Source organism: Ceratotherium simum, chromosome 10, assembly GCF_057802395.1.
Source record: "Ceratotherium simum simum isolate JZ-2026a chromosome 10, ASM5780239v1, whole genome shotgun sequence".
NCBI classification, from domain to species: domain Eukaryota; kingdom Metazoa; phylum Chordata; class Mammalia; order Perissodactyla; family Rhinocerotidae; genus Ceratotherium; species Ceratotherium simum.
In genome coordinates, this window is record NC_141909.1 from 62,886,781 (window position 1) to 62,905,553 (window position 18,773).

An 18,773-nucleotide genomic window follows, 5' to 3' on the forward strand; every position below is an offset into this window, starting at 1 on the left:
CAAATCAAGATTTTTAGTGGGTCCATAGTGTGTCTCCCAGGAACTGTGATATCACTGTTTTTCAGTTTAGTCCCAAAGTAGACCTATAAATCTATATTTTTTTACTCAGTTTACTAAGTAATGGAAAAATGATCTTATTTACACAAGTTAACAACAACGAAAATCTAAAAGTGGTTCTGAAAAGAAATATGTAAAACTTAGTTGAAGAAAATTATAAAAATTTACTAATATACAGGGGCCAGCCCCGTGGCTTAGCGGTTAAGTGCGCGTGCTCCTCTGCTGGCGGCCTGGGTTCGGATCCTGGGCGCGCACGGACGCACTGCTTCTCCAGCCATGCTGAGGCAGCGTCCCACATACAGCAACTAGAAGGATGTGCAACTATGACATACAACTATCTACTGGGGCTTTGGGGAAAAAAAAGGAGGAGGATTGGCAATAGATGTTAGCTCAGAGCTGGTCTTCCTCAGCAAAAAGAGGAGGATTAGCATGGATGTTAGCTCAGGGCTGATCTTCCTCACACACACACAAAAATTTACTAATATACATAAAAGAAAACTTTTAAATGTCAGTTCTTCCTGAATTTAGAGATTTAGTGCAATTACAATCAAAATTCTTAATGTTATTTTTCTTTTTTGTTACAAAAAAAGATTATTATAATGATATCTAGCTGCATTTTTTTTTTTTGGTGAGGAACCTGAGCTGACATGTGTTGCCAATATTCCTCGTTTTGCTTGAGCAAGATTGTTGCTGAGCTAACATCTGTGCCAATCTTCCCCCACTTGATATGGGGGATGCTGCCACAGCATGGCTTGACAAGCGGTGGGTAGGTCTGCACCCAGGATCCGAACCTGCGAACCCTGGGCTGCTGAAGCAGAGCACATGAACTTAACCACTACACCACTGGGCCAGCCTCTAGCTGCATTTTTTTAAGAAGAGAAATTAGGAGACACATAGTCTCTATGTTAACATATATTTTATATCTGCAGTAATTAAATCATTTTATTTGACACAAGACTAGAATAGCAGATCAAAAAAGCAGAGTTAGATAACTCCCAAACAGACCCAATTATGTGTAAGAACATAAAATATGGTAAAGAAGACATCACAAGGCAGTCGTGGATGGGAAAAGTTATTAAATAAATGGTGCTGAAGCAGTTGGTTTGCTTTTAAGAAACAGATCAATTTTAATCCTCACCGCGTGTCTTATATCAAAATAAATTCCAGGAGCTTTAAGCAGCTTTAAATGTACAAAATAAAGCCTTAAAAAAGAAAAACAAAAAACTAGAAATAGAGTGGATATTTATAAACACTCTCCATCAGGAAGAATGTGTAACCTTAAAACAATGTAAATCACAAAGAAAATACAATATTTGACTGCATAAAATTCAGAACTTCCTGGTTTAAAAGAAAGCTACTTAAATACAATTTAAATGAAAACAGCAAATAGTTGCTTAAAATATAACAGAGAAATGATAATGTCCTCAAACTATGGCAAGCATATACAAACAGATAAAAACACTAAAATCCTGTAGATAGCAAAAAAGTCACAAAAGAGGAATTACTAAGGGCTAATAAACATTTCAGAGTGTTAAAATTTTTTTTTAATTCTATTTTTGCCTAAGTAATATTGATTTGAGAATGTACATGTTGGCTAGAATTGAATAAAATTGGCTCTCTTGTACACTGGTAGAGGGGACATTTAAATTGCTACAAACTATTTAGAAAAAAATATAGATAATATGTAACTAGAGCTTTAGAAGTATTTGTACTTTTATATCGATAGTTTCATTTCTGGAAAACCATCCAGAGAAAAGAATCATAAACACAGACAAAAATTATTGATAAGGATATTCTCATTTTTATAGTAATAAAAACATTGGTGTCTTAGAAATGTAATGGTCAGAGACTAATTAGATAAAATCTTATGTAGCCTTCCAATGGAATATTATGTAGCCATTAAACTTACGTTTTCAAAGAAGATTTAATGACATAGGACATGCTCATATGATAATGTTAATTTAAAAAGAGCTACAAAACAGCATCAGTAGTACTACTATTCTGATTTAATATGTTTTTATGTATACAAGAGAAAAGATTGAGGGGCCGGCCTGGTGGCGCAGGCGGTTAAGTGCACGCGCTCCGCTGTGGCAGCCCAGGGTTCGCCGGTTCGGATCCCAGGCGCGCACCGACACACTGCTTGGCAAGCCATGCTGTGGCAGTATCCCATATAAAGTGGAGGAAGATGGGCACGGATGTTAGCCCAGGGCCAGTTTTCCTCAGCAAAAAAAGAGGAGGATTGGCAGATGTTAGCACAGGGCTGATCTCACAAAAAAAAAAACCAAGAGAAAAGATTGAAAAGCAAAATAATAGTAATTATCACTATTTGGTAGAATTATAGACAATTTAAATTTCCTTTTTGATGTTGTTCGATAGTTTTGTTTATCTACAGTGAACATATTACTTTTATAATCAGAATAACGAACATTAAAAAAAAAGCACATTTCTTTAGTACGTTTATTTCTTTTTTTTTTTTTTTTTTTTTTATTTATTTATTTTTCCCCCAAAGCCCCAGTAGATAGTTGTATGTCATAGCTGCACATCCTTCCAGTTGCTGCATGTGGGACACGGCCCCAGCATGGCCGGAAAAGCGGTGCATCGGTGCGCGCCCGGGATCCGAACCCGGGCTGCCAGCATCGGAGCGCACGCACTTAACCGCTAAGCCACGGGGCCAGCCCAGTACGTTTATTTCTGAATGTGAAATTCAAGTAGACAAAAAATAAGTTAAAAATATTTGAAAACTATCATCAAGGATCATTGAATAGATATACAAATAGATCTAAAACTTTGGATAAAGTACAGTTTTTCTCATGTCTATAGAACATTTACAAAATCATTTATATCTTGACCGTGAATAAAATCTTACTAAAATTCTAAACAGTAAAAATATTGTGTTTTCTGAATATAAGTCAATAAAACTAGAAATTATCAACAAAAAAATAGCCATAACTGCTTGTAAATTAAGAATTTTGTCTAAGTAATTCCTAATTTAAAGAGGAAAACAGTATATAAATAATATAATTCTGTAACGTAAAATAATGTAGAAATTGTTTTAAAGGGGAACCACTTTGTATCAAAACCAATGAAATACAGTCAAATCTGTATTTAGAGAATTTTACTTTAAAATATTGTTACTTTAAAATAGACTTATACATGCGAACCTAAGCATTCAGCTTAAGTTATAAAAAAGTGATAAACCAAAAGAAGGTTGGAAGAGAGAGTTAAAAAAATAAATCCTGAAATTAGAGATAGAGAAAACAAAAGGACAGTAAATAAAACCAAAAGCTGGGTTTTAGCAAGTACTGATGAAATAGATAAATTCCTGGCACATCTCATTAAGGAAAAAAGATAGAAATAAGAAGCATATAATATTAAGCATAAAAAAACAGATATAACCACATTATGTATATAAGCACTTAGTTCTGATTTAACGTAGTATATGTGTTTTTTTAAATCACTGCACTATGCAGAATTGCACAGTGAAAACCATAGGGTTTATGGGTTAACAGGGTTAGGGACACAATACTGAAAAACTTTGTCAAAAAAAAAACTATGTTGGTGATACATAAAAAATAAAGATAAGACCATTCACACATGTAAAATGGTTAGGGAATACATAAACATTACAATAAATATGACACTTTACCTTGAAAAAGACCTGAAGTTTGCCTGTGGAAGTGAGCCTCAGAAGGGTTGCAGCTTGTGAGTTGTTTTGAAGTGGTGGAAGGAGGTTATCTGAAATCAGAAGGTCAAGTTTTTTTGTTTTTTTTTTTTTGAGATCATAATAGCTTATAACATTGTGAAATTTCAGTTGTACATTATTATTTGTCAATCACCATATAAATGCGCCCCTTCACCCCTTGTGCCCACTCCCCAAGCCCCTTCCCCCTGGTAACCACCAAACTGTTCTCTCTGTGTATTAGTTTATTTTCCACGTATGAGTGAAATCATATGGTGTTTATCTTACTCTTTCTGGCTTATTTCCCTTAACATAATACCCTCCAGGTCCATCCATATTGTTGCGAATGGGACGATTTTGTCTTCTTTATGGCTGAGTAGTATTCCATTGCATATATATACACCACATCTTCTTTATCCAATCATCTGTGAATGGACACTTGGGTTGCTTCCACTTCGTGGCTGTAGTGAATAATGCAGTGAACATAGGGGTGCATAAGTCTCTTTGGATTGTTGATTTCAAGTTCTTTGGGTAAATACCCAGTATTGGGATAGCTGGGTCATATGGTATTTTTATTTTTAATTTTTTGAGGAATCTCCATACTGTTTTCCATAGAGGCTGCACCAGTTTGCATTCCCACCAGCTGTGTATGAGGGTTCCCTTTTCTCCACAACCTCTCCAACACTTCTTATTTTTTGTCTTGGTGATTATAGCCATTCTAACGGGTGTAGGGTGATATCTCAGTGTAGTTTTGATTTGCATTTCCCTGATGATTAGTGATGTTGAACATCTTTTCATGTGCCTATGGCTATCTATATATCTTCTTTGGAAAAATGTCTATTCATATCCTCTGCCCATTTTTTGATCGGGTTGTTTGTTTTTTGTTGTTCAGTTGTGTGAGTTCTTTATATATTATGGAGATTAACCCCTTGTCAGATATGTGATTTGCAAATATTTTCTTTCAGCTGATGGGTTTTCTTTTCATTTTGATCCTTGTTTCCTTTGCCTTGCAGAAGCTCTTTAGTCTGATGAAGTCCCACTTGTTTATTTTTTCTTTTGTTTCCCTTGTCCATGTAGACGTGGAATGAGAAAAGATCTCTCTATGACCAATGTCAAAGAGTATACTGACTATATTTTCTTCTAGGAGTTTTATAGTTTTAGGTCTTACCTTCAAGTCTTTGATCCATTTTGAGTTAATTTTTGTGTATGGCAAAAGATAATGGTCTACTTTCATTCTTTTGCATGTGGCTGTCCAGTTTTCCCAGCACCATTTATTGAAGAGACTTTCCTTTCTTCGTTGTATGTTCTTAGCTCCTTTGTCGAAGATGAGCTGTCTTTAGATGTGTGGTTTTATTTCTGGGCTTTCAATTCTGTTCCATTGATCTGTGTGTCTGTTTTTGTACCAGTACCATGCTGTTTTGATTATTATAGCTTTGTAGTATATTTTGAAGTCAGGGATTGTGATGAAAAGACCAAGTTTTAACACCAGATGTGGATAGGCTCTCAAGGAGTAGTGCACTGAGGTAGCTGGTAGATGTTTGAGATGTGTGTGTGTGTGTGTGTGTGTGTGTGTGGTTTTTGTTGTTGTTGTTGAGGAAGATTGGCTCTGAGCTAACATCTGTGCCACTTTTCCTCTATTTTGTATGTGGGGTGCTGCTACAGCATGGCTTGATGAGCGATGTGTCGGTCCGCGCCCAGGATCCGAACCTGTGAACCTTGGGCCGCCAAAGTGGTGTGCGCAAACTTAACCACTACACCACTAGGCTGGCCCCAATATGTGTATGTTTTGTGTATTCCTACGCAGCTTGGTTCAGCTAGGTTCGGTTTTTTGTGTTCACCTAGTGTTTCTGGAGGACAAAATCATGCATAAGTAGATGTGAAATCTGAGCTATGCTCAAATTGTTCCCTAATATACCAACTGTGTTGAAACAAATTCACATTTTCAGAATAAGTGTTATAGCAGAATTGCCTGAATAAGAAAGAGAGTTAAAGAATCAGAGGACAATATTACATCAGTTCCATGGTAATATGTTTGAAAATTTAAAGGAAATGGATGATTTTATAACAAAGTATGAATTAATAAATTTGACTCAAGGAGAGGTAGAAAGCTTAGGTAGATAAATAACTGTAAGAGAAATTAGAGAAGTTGTTAAAGAGCTGGTATTTAAAAAAGGACCAGGCGTTCACGATTTTATAGCCAAATTCTACTTCTTCAATGAGAGTTGTTCTATATTCCAGAAGATTTTTTTTTTTAAAAAAGGAAAGCTCCTTAATTCATTTTACAAAGGTAGCATTTATTTAGTTTACTTAATTCTCATAGAGTACTTACTGTGTGCCAGGCACTGCTTTAAATGCTTTATGACTATTAACCAAATCCTCACCACAGTCTTAGTAAGGTTATTATTATTATGGAGAAGGAAACTGAAGTACAGAGATCTTGAGCAACTTGTTCAAGATCATATAACTAGTGTGTATTTTAGCTGGGATTTAAACCAGACAATTTGGCTCCAATGCCTGAGCTCTTAACACTTAGACCCTGTGCTTTGCTATCTTTAAACCAAAACTAATGAAAATAGCTCTCTGGTTTCTCAGCAGCTTTCTGAGTTGTATGAAGCACAGCATTTGCAAGGCTTAAGATCTGACTTCCTCACTGGCTGCTAGCAAGGCTAGGTAGTACAGGCTTCCAGAAGGAGGGGAAAGCTAAGTTCCCATGGAGTTATGATCAAAATTCAAAGCAAGGGGGGAGAGAGCTGGCAGATAAATTCTCTCTCCCTTATTTCCTCCAGTGGATTCCTCTAAAGCCTGGTGTTTAATTTCTGTCTGTCCAGAGACTTCCTGTATGCTGGAGAACTGGCTGTGCTTCCTCATAAAACACAGGCCAACTTGATGATGCACTACACATCTTTTTGTGCTTTTCTTTGCTTTTCCCTCAGTCATGCTGCTGATATTGCACCTCCAAATAAAGCAATAGCACTTAAGTTTGCCTCAGGATCTACTTTTTAGGAAACCAAGCTATGGCAGGATTTAAAGAGGAGATTCATGGAACAAGAAATGAGTATGGCAAATAAACATATAAAAAGTGCTCTAGCTCATAAGCAGTTAGGGTAATGCATATTAAATTGTACATCAATTTGGCAAAAAATTGAAAAGGTGAGTAATATCCAATGCTGATGAAATATGGGGAAATATGCTGTTGTATGAGGGCCAGACGGTGGGGAGTTGAAATGCTGCATACTTCTGGAAAGTGATCAAGCAGAGTTTCTTAAAATATTAAGTGTGCCTAATCTCTGAGCCAGAGTCTTCTCAACATATACTTTAGTTCATATGTTTATACATGCAAAGACATTTCTTGCCGTATTGTTGTAATAATAAAAAATAGGAGACAGGCAGAAGGTCTGTTTAGTGGGGGAGTACTTGAATAAAATATGGCATATCCATGTTTTGGAGCATTATACAGCCATCAGAAAGAATGAATTAGAACCATGTGTTTTGCCCTGGAAAGATAGTTCTGACATATCATAAATGAAAACAGCAAGTTATAGAGTAATGTCTATAGTATGATCCTATTTTTGTGCAACAAAACAAAAAAAATCGTTTATATGTTTATATAAGGGTAAAGAAAAAAAAAGATGTGGAAGGATATACTAGACTATTAACACTAGTTTCCTCAAAGGAGTGAGATAGAGGGCGGAGATAATTACTAACTTTTTCCTTATACATATTGAATTGTTTGATCTATTACAGTGAACATTAAAAACAATTTGATGTGATGAGAAACCAGAAGCTTTCCCACTAAAATCAGGTTCAAGGCAAGGATAACCTCCTCATCATTCCTTTTCAACATTGTACTGGAAGTACTAGTTAATACAATAAGTCAAGAAAAGGAAATAAAAGGTATGCAGGTTGGGAAGGGAGAAATAAAACTGTGTTTGCAGATGATATGATCATCTATGTAGAAAAATCTATGAGAACTGACAAAAAAATCTGGAACTAATAAGCAATTATATCAAGGTTGCAGGATACAAGGTTAATACACAAAAGTCAATGGTTTCGTATATACCAGCAGTGAACAAGTGGAATTTGAAATTAAAAAGACAATACTATTTACATCAGCACCCAAAAAAATGAAGTACTTTGGTGTAAATCTAACAAAATATGTACAAGATCTGTATGAGGAAAACTACAAAACTGCAATGAATGGAATAAAAAAAGAACTAAATAAATGGAGAGAGATTTCATGTTCATGGATAGGGAGACTCAATATTGTCAAGATATCAGTTTTCCCCTACTTGATCTATAGATTCAGTGCAATCCCAGTCAAAATCTCAGCAAGTTATTTTGTAGATATCAATGAACTTATTCTAAAGTTTATATAGCGAGGCAACAGACCCAGAATAGCCAACACAGTATTGAAGAGGAACAAAGTCGGAGAAATGACACTACCCAACTTCAAGACTTACCATAAAGCTACAGTAATCAAGACAGTGTGGTATAGGTGAAAAAACAGACAAATAGATCAGTGAAACAGAATAGAGAGCCCCAAAATAGATCCCCATAAATATAGTCAACTGATCTTTGACAGAGGAGCAAAGGCAGTACAACAGAGAAAAGATAGACTTTTAAACGGTGCTGAAACAACTGGATATTCACATGCAAAAAAATCACTCTAGACGCAGACGCCACACCTTTCACAAAAATTAACTCAAAATGGATCACAGACCTAAATGTAAAACACAAAACTATAAAACTCCTAGAAGATAACTTAGGAGAAAATTTAGATGACCTTGGGTTTGGCAATGACTTTTTAGACACAATACCAAAAAAGACCCATGAAAGCAAGAATTGATAAATTGTGCTTCATTAAGATTAAAAATTTCTGCTCTGCAAAACACACTATCAAGGGAATAAAAAGACAAGCCACACACTGAGAGAAAATATTTTTGCAAAAAGATACATCTGATAAAAGGCCTGTTAACTAAAATATACAAAGAACTCTTAAAACTCAACAATAGGAGAAAGCTGGTCTGATTAAAAATGGGCCAAAGACTTTAATAGACTCCTCACCAAAGAAGATCTACAGTTGGCAAATAAGCATATGAAAAGATGCTCCATGTCATATGTCATCAGGGAAATGCAAATTAAAACAATGAAATACCACCACACACCTATTAGAATGGCCAAAATCCAGAACACAACACCAAATGCTGGCAAGGTTGTGGAGCAACAGGAACTGTCCTACATTACTAGTGGAAATGCAAAATGGTACAACCAATTTGGAAAACAGTTTGGCAGTTCTTACAAAACTAAACATGCTCTAACCATACAACCCTCAGCAATCCTTGGGATTTACCCAAAAGAGTTGAAAACTGTGTCCACACAAAAACCTGCACACAGATGTTTATAGCAGCTCTATTGATAATTGCCAAAACTTGGAAGCAACCAAGATGTCCTTCTGTACATGAATGGATAAATAAATGATGGTACATCCAGTCAATGAAATATTATTCACTGCTAAAAAGAAATGAGCTATCGAGCCATGAAAAGACATGTAGGAAACTTAAATGCATATTACTAAGTAAAAGAAGCCAATTTGAAAAGGCTGCATACTATATGATGGTAACTACATGACAGACTTTGGAGACAGTGAAAAGATCAGTGGTGCCAGGGGTTAGGCAGGAAGAGAAAGATGAATAGACAAAGCACAGAGGATTTTTAGGGCAGTGAAAATACTCTGTATGATACTATAATGTTGGATACATGTGTGTCAAAATCCAGAGAACTTAAACCATCAAGAGTGAACCCTAGGGTAAACTATGGACTTTGGGTGATAATGATCTGTCAATGTAATTGACAGTATTACCATTGTACATCATTTGTAACAAATGTACCACTCTGGTGTGGGATGTTCATAATGGGGGAGGCTATATGCCTGTGTAGGGGTAGAGAGTATATGAGAAATCGCTGTACCTTCCTCTCAATTTTGCTGTGGATTTAAAAATGCTCTAAAAAAATGAAGTATTAAAAAAATAACAATTTGGATGACAGATATGTGGACATTTGAATGTGTATAAAGAAGGGAGGATAGAAAGATGGATAAAATAATTTAAAATGTGTACATTTTTAAATCTAATTTCTTCTGAGCTTTGATTGGCCAGTCCTAATGAAATAATCTAAGCTGCAGTCAGACTTATATTATATTGTTTGTGAGTGTTAATAGATAAAATCTTTTAAAAAGTCAATTTGGCAATATCTATCAGATTTTGAATAGTGATATCCTCTGATCCAACAATTCTACTTCTAGAACTTTATTTTATTGAAATATTGCTAGAGATATAAAAAGATACAATACATTTAATGAAATATTTTTTTAATAAAGAAAACTGGAAACAATATAAACACTCACCAATAGAAGAACATTACAATACATCCTAGGCAGTCATTAAAAAGAATCAAGTTGGTAAGCCTGTACTCATGTGGAATGATATGCATGCTTTGTTAACAGAAAAAATGCGTTGTCAAATAGTATTATGTTTTATTGTATATTATTCCAATAATACTTTCCATAATAGTTATCTCTGAGAAACGGTATCACAAGGGACTTTTTAATTTTATTTATTTATTTATTTATTTTTCCCCCAAAGCCCCAGCAGATAGTTGTATGTCATAGCTGCACATTCTTCTAGTTGCTGTATGTGGGACGCGGCCTCAGCATGGCGGGAGAAGCAGTGCGTCGTTGTGCGCGCGGGATCTGAACCCTGGCCGCCAGCAGCGGAGCGCGCGCACTTAACCGCTAAGGCACGGGGCTGGCCCGACAAGGGACTTTTTAATGTTTATCTGTCATGCATTTCTTAGAATAGCATATTGTTCCTTGATCAAAAATATAATAATGAAGAAAATGCTGACAAAATCTCCCAAATTTTCTCCATGATTGTGTGTTTTTATTCTCATAGGAAAAACGAACAAAAATTGTTTACCAATGCAATAAACTGGTAATTTTATTGTGTGTGTATATGTTAATTCTTTAAGTGCAGGTCTGCATCAGATTTTATTCTATACCCTGCTTGTTTCCAAAAGGAATCAAGGTACCTTTTGCCCAACCTAGAGAACCATTTCAGTAAATGCAAAATAACATATGAACTATATGAACTCAGTAAATATTTGCCTAAATAACAATTCTCTTTGATAAATTTATTTTGCATGTGTGTTAGGAAATTTGAGGTGCTCTAAAGTATGGGGCTCAGTGTCGAGCTACCCTTGCCGGGGATTAAGGGTGGTAGTGAATTGTTGCTTAGACATGTGCGTGGCCTCCTTACCCACACCATAAGCTCCCTTGGGGAAACGATTTCTTTAAAAATTAGTCTGCTCTCTATAATTGTGAGTCTAACTCTTCGGAAACGAGAAGTGGATATAGTGCCACTCCTTGAAGGAATAATGATACAAATTTAAAAAGGGACAAGTTGAATGATGTTTTTACTGAGAAAATCATGGTGAAGAAAATCCATTTGTAGATAACTTTCTTAAGGAGGGATGGGGTAGAAAAGTGAATAACTCAAAGGAACTTGGTTACCATGTACCTTTTCTCACATCACTTCGTACATTACCTGTGTGGCGTTTATCACAGAAACAATGAAATAATTATTTTTTTCTAAAAAATTATACTAAGTATATGAACTCAGTAAATACCTAGATACCAAGTAAGGACTTTATGCATCTGTCCTCCCACCTACCTTTCTTTAAGTCATCAAGGAAGAATTCTGGAAGCCTCCAAATGTTTTGAAAAGATTCATTGTTTCGTTTTTAAGCTCAGATGAAGGTATCAATTTATTATGCTTTGCGGCTTTCCTTATGTTTGACAACTTACTTTTTAAGAATATATGGATATTTTGCATTTGAAAAAAGCTAAAGAACTCAAAACCTGGCTGAGGCTTATAAACCCTTTTTGGCTTCTACATAGAGGTCATTGTATATGTAGATGTTTAGGTGAAGCACACACAACACACACACACAAACTCACACACTCACCTTTTATGTGTCCTCACAAAGAGTTACATAGAAACTGATATTTTTTAGTGAATTTGACGTTCAAACTAATCTCATCAGTTTGGGAGATACCTTTCGCTTATCAGTTTGATCAGTATTTATTGATTATCTACTGTGCCAAGGCACTGTGCTAGGTGCTGCAGAGATACAGGGATGAGTAAGATGCAGCCTTGAGAAGCTTGTCGTAAGGGGAAATAAGCTACTGATATTGGAAACAGAATCCTAATATCTAATTTAATTTAATCCAAATATCTAATTTATTTCTGTAGTAGAGGGTTGCCATCCATTTGCTCACTGGCCAAAGCCTTGCAAATTTTCAGCTGTGGCACTGTTGAGAGAAAAGTAATTTGAATTGGGTTTATCTTCAGAATTGACCTTGGATCAGAACTTGATCTAGTTTTCTTCTCACACATAATCAAAAAAAAAATCAACTTCAGAGTTATAAGGTAAAAATTATAATTGCATGGGATCATAATCATAATTGTTACTTTTAAAGAGGTACAAAAATGCTGAGTTGATTGGCAAAATACTAATGTTAGATGTAATTCTGTGATGATGTTTGCTTTATACAGTCTGGTTTTACCAAAACATAATTATTCACTTAGAGAACTTCTTTTTGCTTAATATCTTTCTTCTCTCCTACAGGAGTTTATTTTATCAGAAGATTATAACAAGATGACTCCTGTGAAAGACTATCAAGGTAGGAATGAGAGCACTGTTTTCATTTACCTAGACTGAATGTTTCTTGATGGCTTCCACTGTCACGAGAGAGGACTTACTTGACAATGGTCAGGGGGAGCAAAACCGAGCAGTCCTGTGAGGTGACTGTTATCCCAGTTTCAAAATTAAGAAGCTGAGGCCCAAAGAGACTGAGTGACGTGCCTTTGGTCCTGTAGCTGGTAAAGTGCAGAGCTAGACCAGGTCAGTGTGACTCCAGAACCCACAGCCTTCGTCCTTTGTCTTCCTGCTGCACCACACTGCCTCCAAACAGTGCAGCGGGCACGGAGAGTGGGGCCAGTGTTAGGAGTGAGCTGCTTTACATGGGGCTTGTTTCATTTTGGTTGAATGTTTAAAAGGCTCAGAGTGTTCATATTGTCTAAGGGAAGGAATTATGGTTCTGTTGTGTTTACAACATGGACAGTATACCGTAGGCCATTCCCATGTATACATCAGGAGCAATTTTCGGTAAGGATTTCTTTATGCAGTCCAACAGTGTCATGAGATTAGAACACTATAGGTGGACCTTTTAGCACTTAGATGTCATTTCATCCAGATCTCTTGACCTCATTCACCCTGCATGATCATCCAGCCTCTCCTCTGATATCTCCGCAGACATAGCAACTCATCTTGATTTTGGAAAATTCTAAGCATTAAGTTCTTTATTTCTAGATTTTGAGCCAAAATTCATTTCCCTATGGATTTATTCTTTAATTTTTTTCACATATCACTTACCAAATATTTATTAACTACTGTGTTCCAATAACTGAGGATTATAATAGTGAACAAGACATGTATAGTAACTGCTAATAAGCACTTTATAATCATGTGGAGGATACAGACAAGTAAACAGGCCATTAGAATGTTGTGTGATAAGTACTAGAATGTTCTTCTGTTGATCTTTGTTTAGCCCGTTGGAGCTACAGAAACTAAATACAGTCTCTCTTATACATGACAGCTTTTCAGTAAATCAGCCGTGAAAGTTCTCGCTGCTGTTCCTTCGTCCTCTTCTCTTTTTATCCCTTTTTGTTTCTAGCCTAAACATTTACATCCTTCTTTACATGACCTGAGTTTTTGTTCTTTAAAAGAATTTTTTTAATTGTCTTGGTCACAGATCTTGGGATATCGTGTGTACCTTTGGGGCTATTTAAAAATGTGACACGTTGTGGTAGGCAGCCTCTAAGATGGTTCCTAATGATCCTCGCCTCCTGGTATTCATGCCCCTCCTCTTGAGTGTAGACTGGGTCTAAAATATGGCAACTGATGGATGTCACTTCTCAGATTAGGTTAAAAAGAGACTAGGGCTTCCATCTTGCTTGCCCTCTCCTGCTCTCTTGCTTGTTCTGATGGAAGCCAGCTACCATGTTGTGAGCTGCCTTGTGGAGAAGCCCATGTGGTGAGGAACTGAGGGAGGCTATGTTAACAGCCAGTAAGGAACTGAAGCCCTCAGTTAAACAGCCTATGAGGAACTGAATCCAGTCAACAACAACGTGAGAGAGCTTGGAAGCAGATCCTCCCTCCGTCAAGCTTTCAGATGGGACCATAGTTCCATCCCACACCTTGATTTCATTCTGTAAGACACCTTTCAGCAGAGGCACGAAGCTAAGCTGTACCAAGGTCTCTGACCTACAGAAACTCTGAGATAATGTTTACTGTTTTAAGCTACTAAGTTTTGGGGTAATTTGTTATATAATAGATAACTAATGCACACATGTAATATGGTAAGTACAAAATCATATTTCCTTCCTCTCCTAGGCACTGTTCTTCTAGTGAACTTTCTGGCAGCCACTTTACAGTGGTGATTTATGTGGGACATTCAGCTCAAACCCCTCAAGAGTTCTCTCTTGAGTTGTTATTAGGCTATATCTCCTGTAGTTTTGAAGTATAACTTGTTTTTTGTTTTTTGTTTTTTTAATTTTTTAGCCTAAATGCCAGACTTCACATTCTGTTATTCATCATCTCAGTTTATCAGGATATTTTGAAGTCCCAGTTGTCATTAAATATATTAATTCCCACTTAGTTTTGTGTTTTCCTTAAATGTATTATTATAAAATATGTCATCCCGCAGTCTTCGTTAAAATTAATGGTTGGCCTCACAGATGCATAAATGATGAGCATGTAGCTAAAAACCATGCTTCATATGCCATTATTCTTTGGATCTCTTATATCCAACCAGTTTTATATACATCTTAGCTGTATCAAAATATAACTCATATTTATATTTTGTCTATAAGGGGATTATTAAAAATTGATAACTAGGCTACTATAGAAACCCTTTACCACAAACACCTAGAGATAATGGTAAAATGACACTTTTTGTTGTTGTTGTTTTTGTTGCTTTTTTAAACACAAGCTCATGAGAGCTAAGCTCATGCTAAGCTCATAAGAGAAACAAAAGGAAGAGTCCCATGTGCCAGAAGCAAACAGAAAACTAAAACTGAAACTAAGTGATATGCATATGACCTGACATTGCAGCTGTCCTGCTGGGGAGATAAGTAGAACCACTAATAGCTAGAAGCTTTTGTATGAACATTCAGTTGGGGACAGAAGATGAGGCCTGAGTGAGATGGGAAATTGCAACTGAGATTTCCATGTAAAAGTGAAATCCATAAAGGGCTATAATTGCATGAAGAGGAGAGGACCAAAACTCTCCACTCATTGGCCCAGAAGACTACATGGAAATTTATTCCTGATCTCAAATCTGGATAAAGGAGAAAGTCTCCCAGATAAATGAAAATCCCAACCTAAAACTTTTGGATTTGGACTACAAATTTAAACCAATAATATGGTGCTGGAAGCTTCAACCTAAGAATTTAACATAAAAATTGGTCCTTGGCCAATGACACCCCTGGGGTAGGTACCTGCTAGAAATAAATGCAAAAGCTCTTTTCAACAAGACAAATTACACAAAGGTCCCACAGCAAAAACAATCCCTGCTTAAGATGAGTTCATAATAATAAAAATAAAATTACAAAAGTAAAAAGGAATCAATGTACTATGAATAAGTGTTATCAGCTATCACAAACTGGAGGGTTAGAATGCCAAAAATCTTAGATAATGATCAGCAATCTGAAAGAGACTGTACCATGTTTTAAGTCATTAAAGAAATCAAAGGAGGTGTAGAAACCAGGGGAAATAAAAAGCATATAAAAAAAGAACCAGATTTTTTAAAAGAATCAAACAGAACTTTTAGATATGAAAAACAGTCATTGAAATAAAAAAATCAGTAGGTAGATTGTTAGACACAGAATAAATTAGTGAAATGGTAGATGGATTTGATATCAGTGGAACATCTTTAAAGTACTGAAAGAAAAAAACTGCCAACATAGAATTCTACACCCAGGGAAAATATATTTCAAAAATGGAGATGAAATAAAAATATTTTCAGATATATGAAAACTGAAATAACTTATCACCCACAGACCTGCGCTAAAAGAAATGTTAAAGAAAGTCTTTCAGGAAGGAGGAAAATGATGGCAAAGGAAAGTAGGGATCGACACAAAAGAATGAAGAACACCAGACATGATTACTATAAGATTTTTTTTATTATTTAAATCTCTTTAAAAAATAATTGGCTGTTTAACTAAAATTAATAACAAAGTAGCTTGATGTTCATAACATATTTAAAATTAAAATTTATGACAACATTAGCACAAAGGCCAGGAGGTGGGGAGAAATGGAAGTATACTATTGTAAGATTCTCATGCTGTGCATAAGTGGTATAATATTACTTGAAGGAAGACTGTAAGTTAAAGATGTATGCTACTAGCCCTAAAGCAACCATTAAAATAACAAATCAAAAAGTTACAACTAATAAGCCAACTAAGGAGATATAATGGAATCATAAAATTGTTCTCAATTAACCCCCCCCCCCCAAAAAAAAAAGTAAGAGGGAAAGGGAAAAAAGACACCTGGGAAAATAGAAAACAAATAGCAAGATGAGAGATTTAAACCTAACAAGTTATCAATAATTACATTAAATATATATGGTCTAAAGTCAGTTAAAAGGCAGGGACCATCAGATTGAGTGAAAAGGGAGACCCAAATATAAACTACCCATAAGAAGTACTCTTTAAATATGAAGACATAAGTAGGTTAAAAGTAAAAGGATAGAAGAAGATATACCATGCAAATACTAGTCAAGAGAAAGTTGGAGTGGCTGTGTTAATATTAGTCAAAGTAGATTTCAGAGCAAAGAATATTACCAGGAATAAAGAAAATCATTTCATAATGATAAAGGGGTCAATCCTTCAGGAGGGCATAGCAATCCTAAATGTTTATGCACTTAATAACATAGTTTGAAATACATGAGGTAAAACCTGATGAAACTTTAGGAGGAAAAATAGACACATCCACAATTATAGTCAGAAATTTTAATCTTCCTCTCTAATAATTGATCAAACCATCAATAATTGATAGAATAAGTATACAGAAAATCGATAAGGTATAAAAGACTTGAACAGTACACAGCCAGTTTTCTCTAACTGATGTCTGTGTAACATTCCTTTCAACTAAAGCAGAATATACATTCTTTTCAAATGCACCCATAACATTTATCAAGGTAGACCATATTCTGGGCCATAAAACAAGTCTCAGTAAATTTGGGAGAATTCAAGTCATGCAAGGTATTACAGTCAATAACAGAAAGATCTCTGGAAAATCCCCAAATATTAGGAAGCTAAATAACCTACATCTAAATAATCCATGGGTCAAAGAAGAAAGCAAAAGAAAAATTAGAAAATATTTTAAACTGAATGAAAATGAAGACACAACATATCAGAATTTATGGAATACTGCTAAAGCAGTACTTCAGGGGAAATTTATAGCACTAAACACCTATGTTAGAAGAGAAGAAAGGTCTCAAATCAGTGACCTGACTTCTATGTCAAGAAACCAAAAAGAGAAGAACAAATGAAACCTAAGCTAAGCAGAAGAGAGATCATAACAGAAGTTCATGAAATAGAAAAGAAAAAATAGAGAATGACACAAAAATCTGGGTTTTCATCATTGAGCACACACACACAATGGAATACTACTCTGCCATAAAAAAGGCAATCTTGCCTTTTGCAACAACATGGATAGACCTTGAGTACATCATGCTAAGTGAAATAAGTCAGATAGAGAAAGACAGATACCATGTGATATCACTTAGACGTGTAATCTAAAAAACAAAACAAACGAACAAAACAAAACAAAAACAAATTCATAAATACAGAGAACAGATTGATGGTTACTAGAGGGGAAAGGGTTGCGGGGTGGGCAACATGGGCGAAATCAGCTGTATGGTGATGGATGGTAAGTACACTTATGGTGATGATCACTTTGTATTGTGTACAAATATCAAATTATAATGTTGTACACCTGAAACTTATACAATGTTAAATACCAATTTTACCTCAATAAAAAAACAAACTAAAAGATGTGACTTCTTGAAGAAACTCCTAAAGATCTTGTTATGTCTGTGTCATTAAACATATAATATTAGCTGTGGGTTTGTCATATATGGCCTTTATTATATTGAGGTACATTCCCTCTATACCCAATTTATTGAGAGTTTTTATCATAAATGGATGTTAAATTTTGTCAAATGCTTTTTCTGCATCTATGTAGATGATCATATGATTATTATCCTTCATTTTGTTAATGTGGTGTATCACAGTGATTTGTGGATATTGAACCATCTTTGCATCCCTGGAATAAATCCCACTTGATCATGGTGTATGATCTTTTTAATGTATTGTTGAAGTCAGTTTGCCAATATTTTCTTGAGGATTTTTGCATCTTTGTTCATCAGGGATATTGGCTGGTAGTTTTCTTTTTTTGTGCTATCTTTGTCTGGTTTTGGTGTCAGGGTAATGCTGGCCTTGTAAAGACAACGTTTTGATCTTTAATAGTGGCTGATAACTCTGAAAGGCAGGTATTTACTGTAGAGAAGTCATAGTATTATTGCTTCTATACCCCTTCTATATCCCTTTAGATTCTCCATGCTTCAAATATCAGATTTTAAAACATCAGGCATTGGTCAAATGACTGTCCTGTGGGTACTCACTATGGTTCTGACTGTATTGTTTGGTAGCCAATCTAAAAGGGCTGTCTTGCCAAGGCCAGGTTGTGTCTATAAAATGAGGAAACCACCCAACTTTGCAGGGTCATTGCAATGACTAAGTAAGAGATTGTATTTAAGTACCTGGCACTTGTTAGAAATTCAAAAATTGGCAGGTGATATTGTTATTGCCAGTAGAGCTGCATTGATCCATCCGTACTGTCTAACTCTGTTTTC

General features: G+C 35.6%; 1 protein-coding gene across 2 annotated transcripts in view; it reads left to right on the plus strand.

Annotated features, from left to right (window-relative positions):
• Nucleotides 1-18,773, plus strand: part of WDFY2 (WD repeat and FYVE domain containing 2) — a 191,492-nt gene that overhangs the window by 121,921 nt on the left and 50,798 nt on the right. For both annotated transcript variants that reach the window (XM_087436098.1, XM_004433681.3), the window contains exon 4: nucleotides 12,422-12,476. In XM_087436098.1, the coding sequence (XP_087292224.1) occupies nucleotides 12,422-12,476 (55 nt within the window). The remainder of the gene's footprint in view (nucleotides 1-12,421; nucleotides 12,477-18,773) is intronic.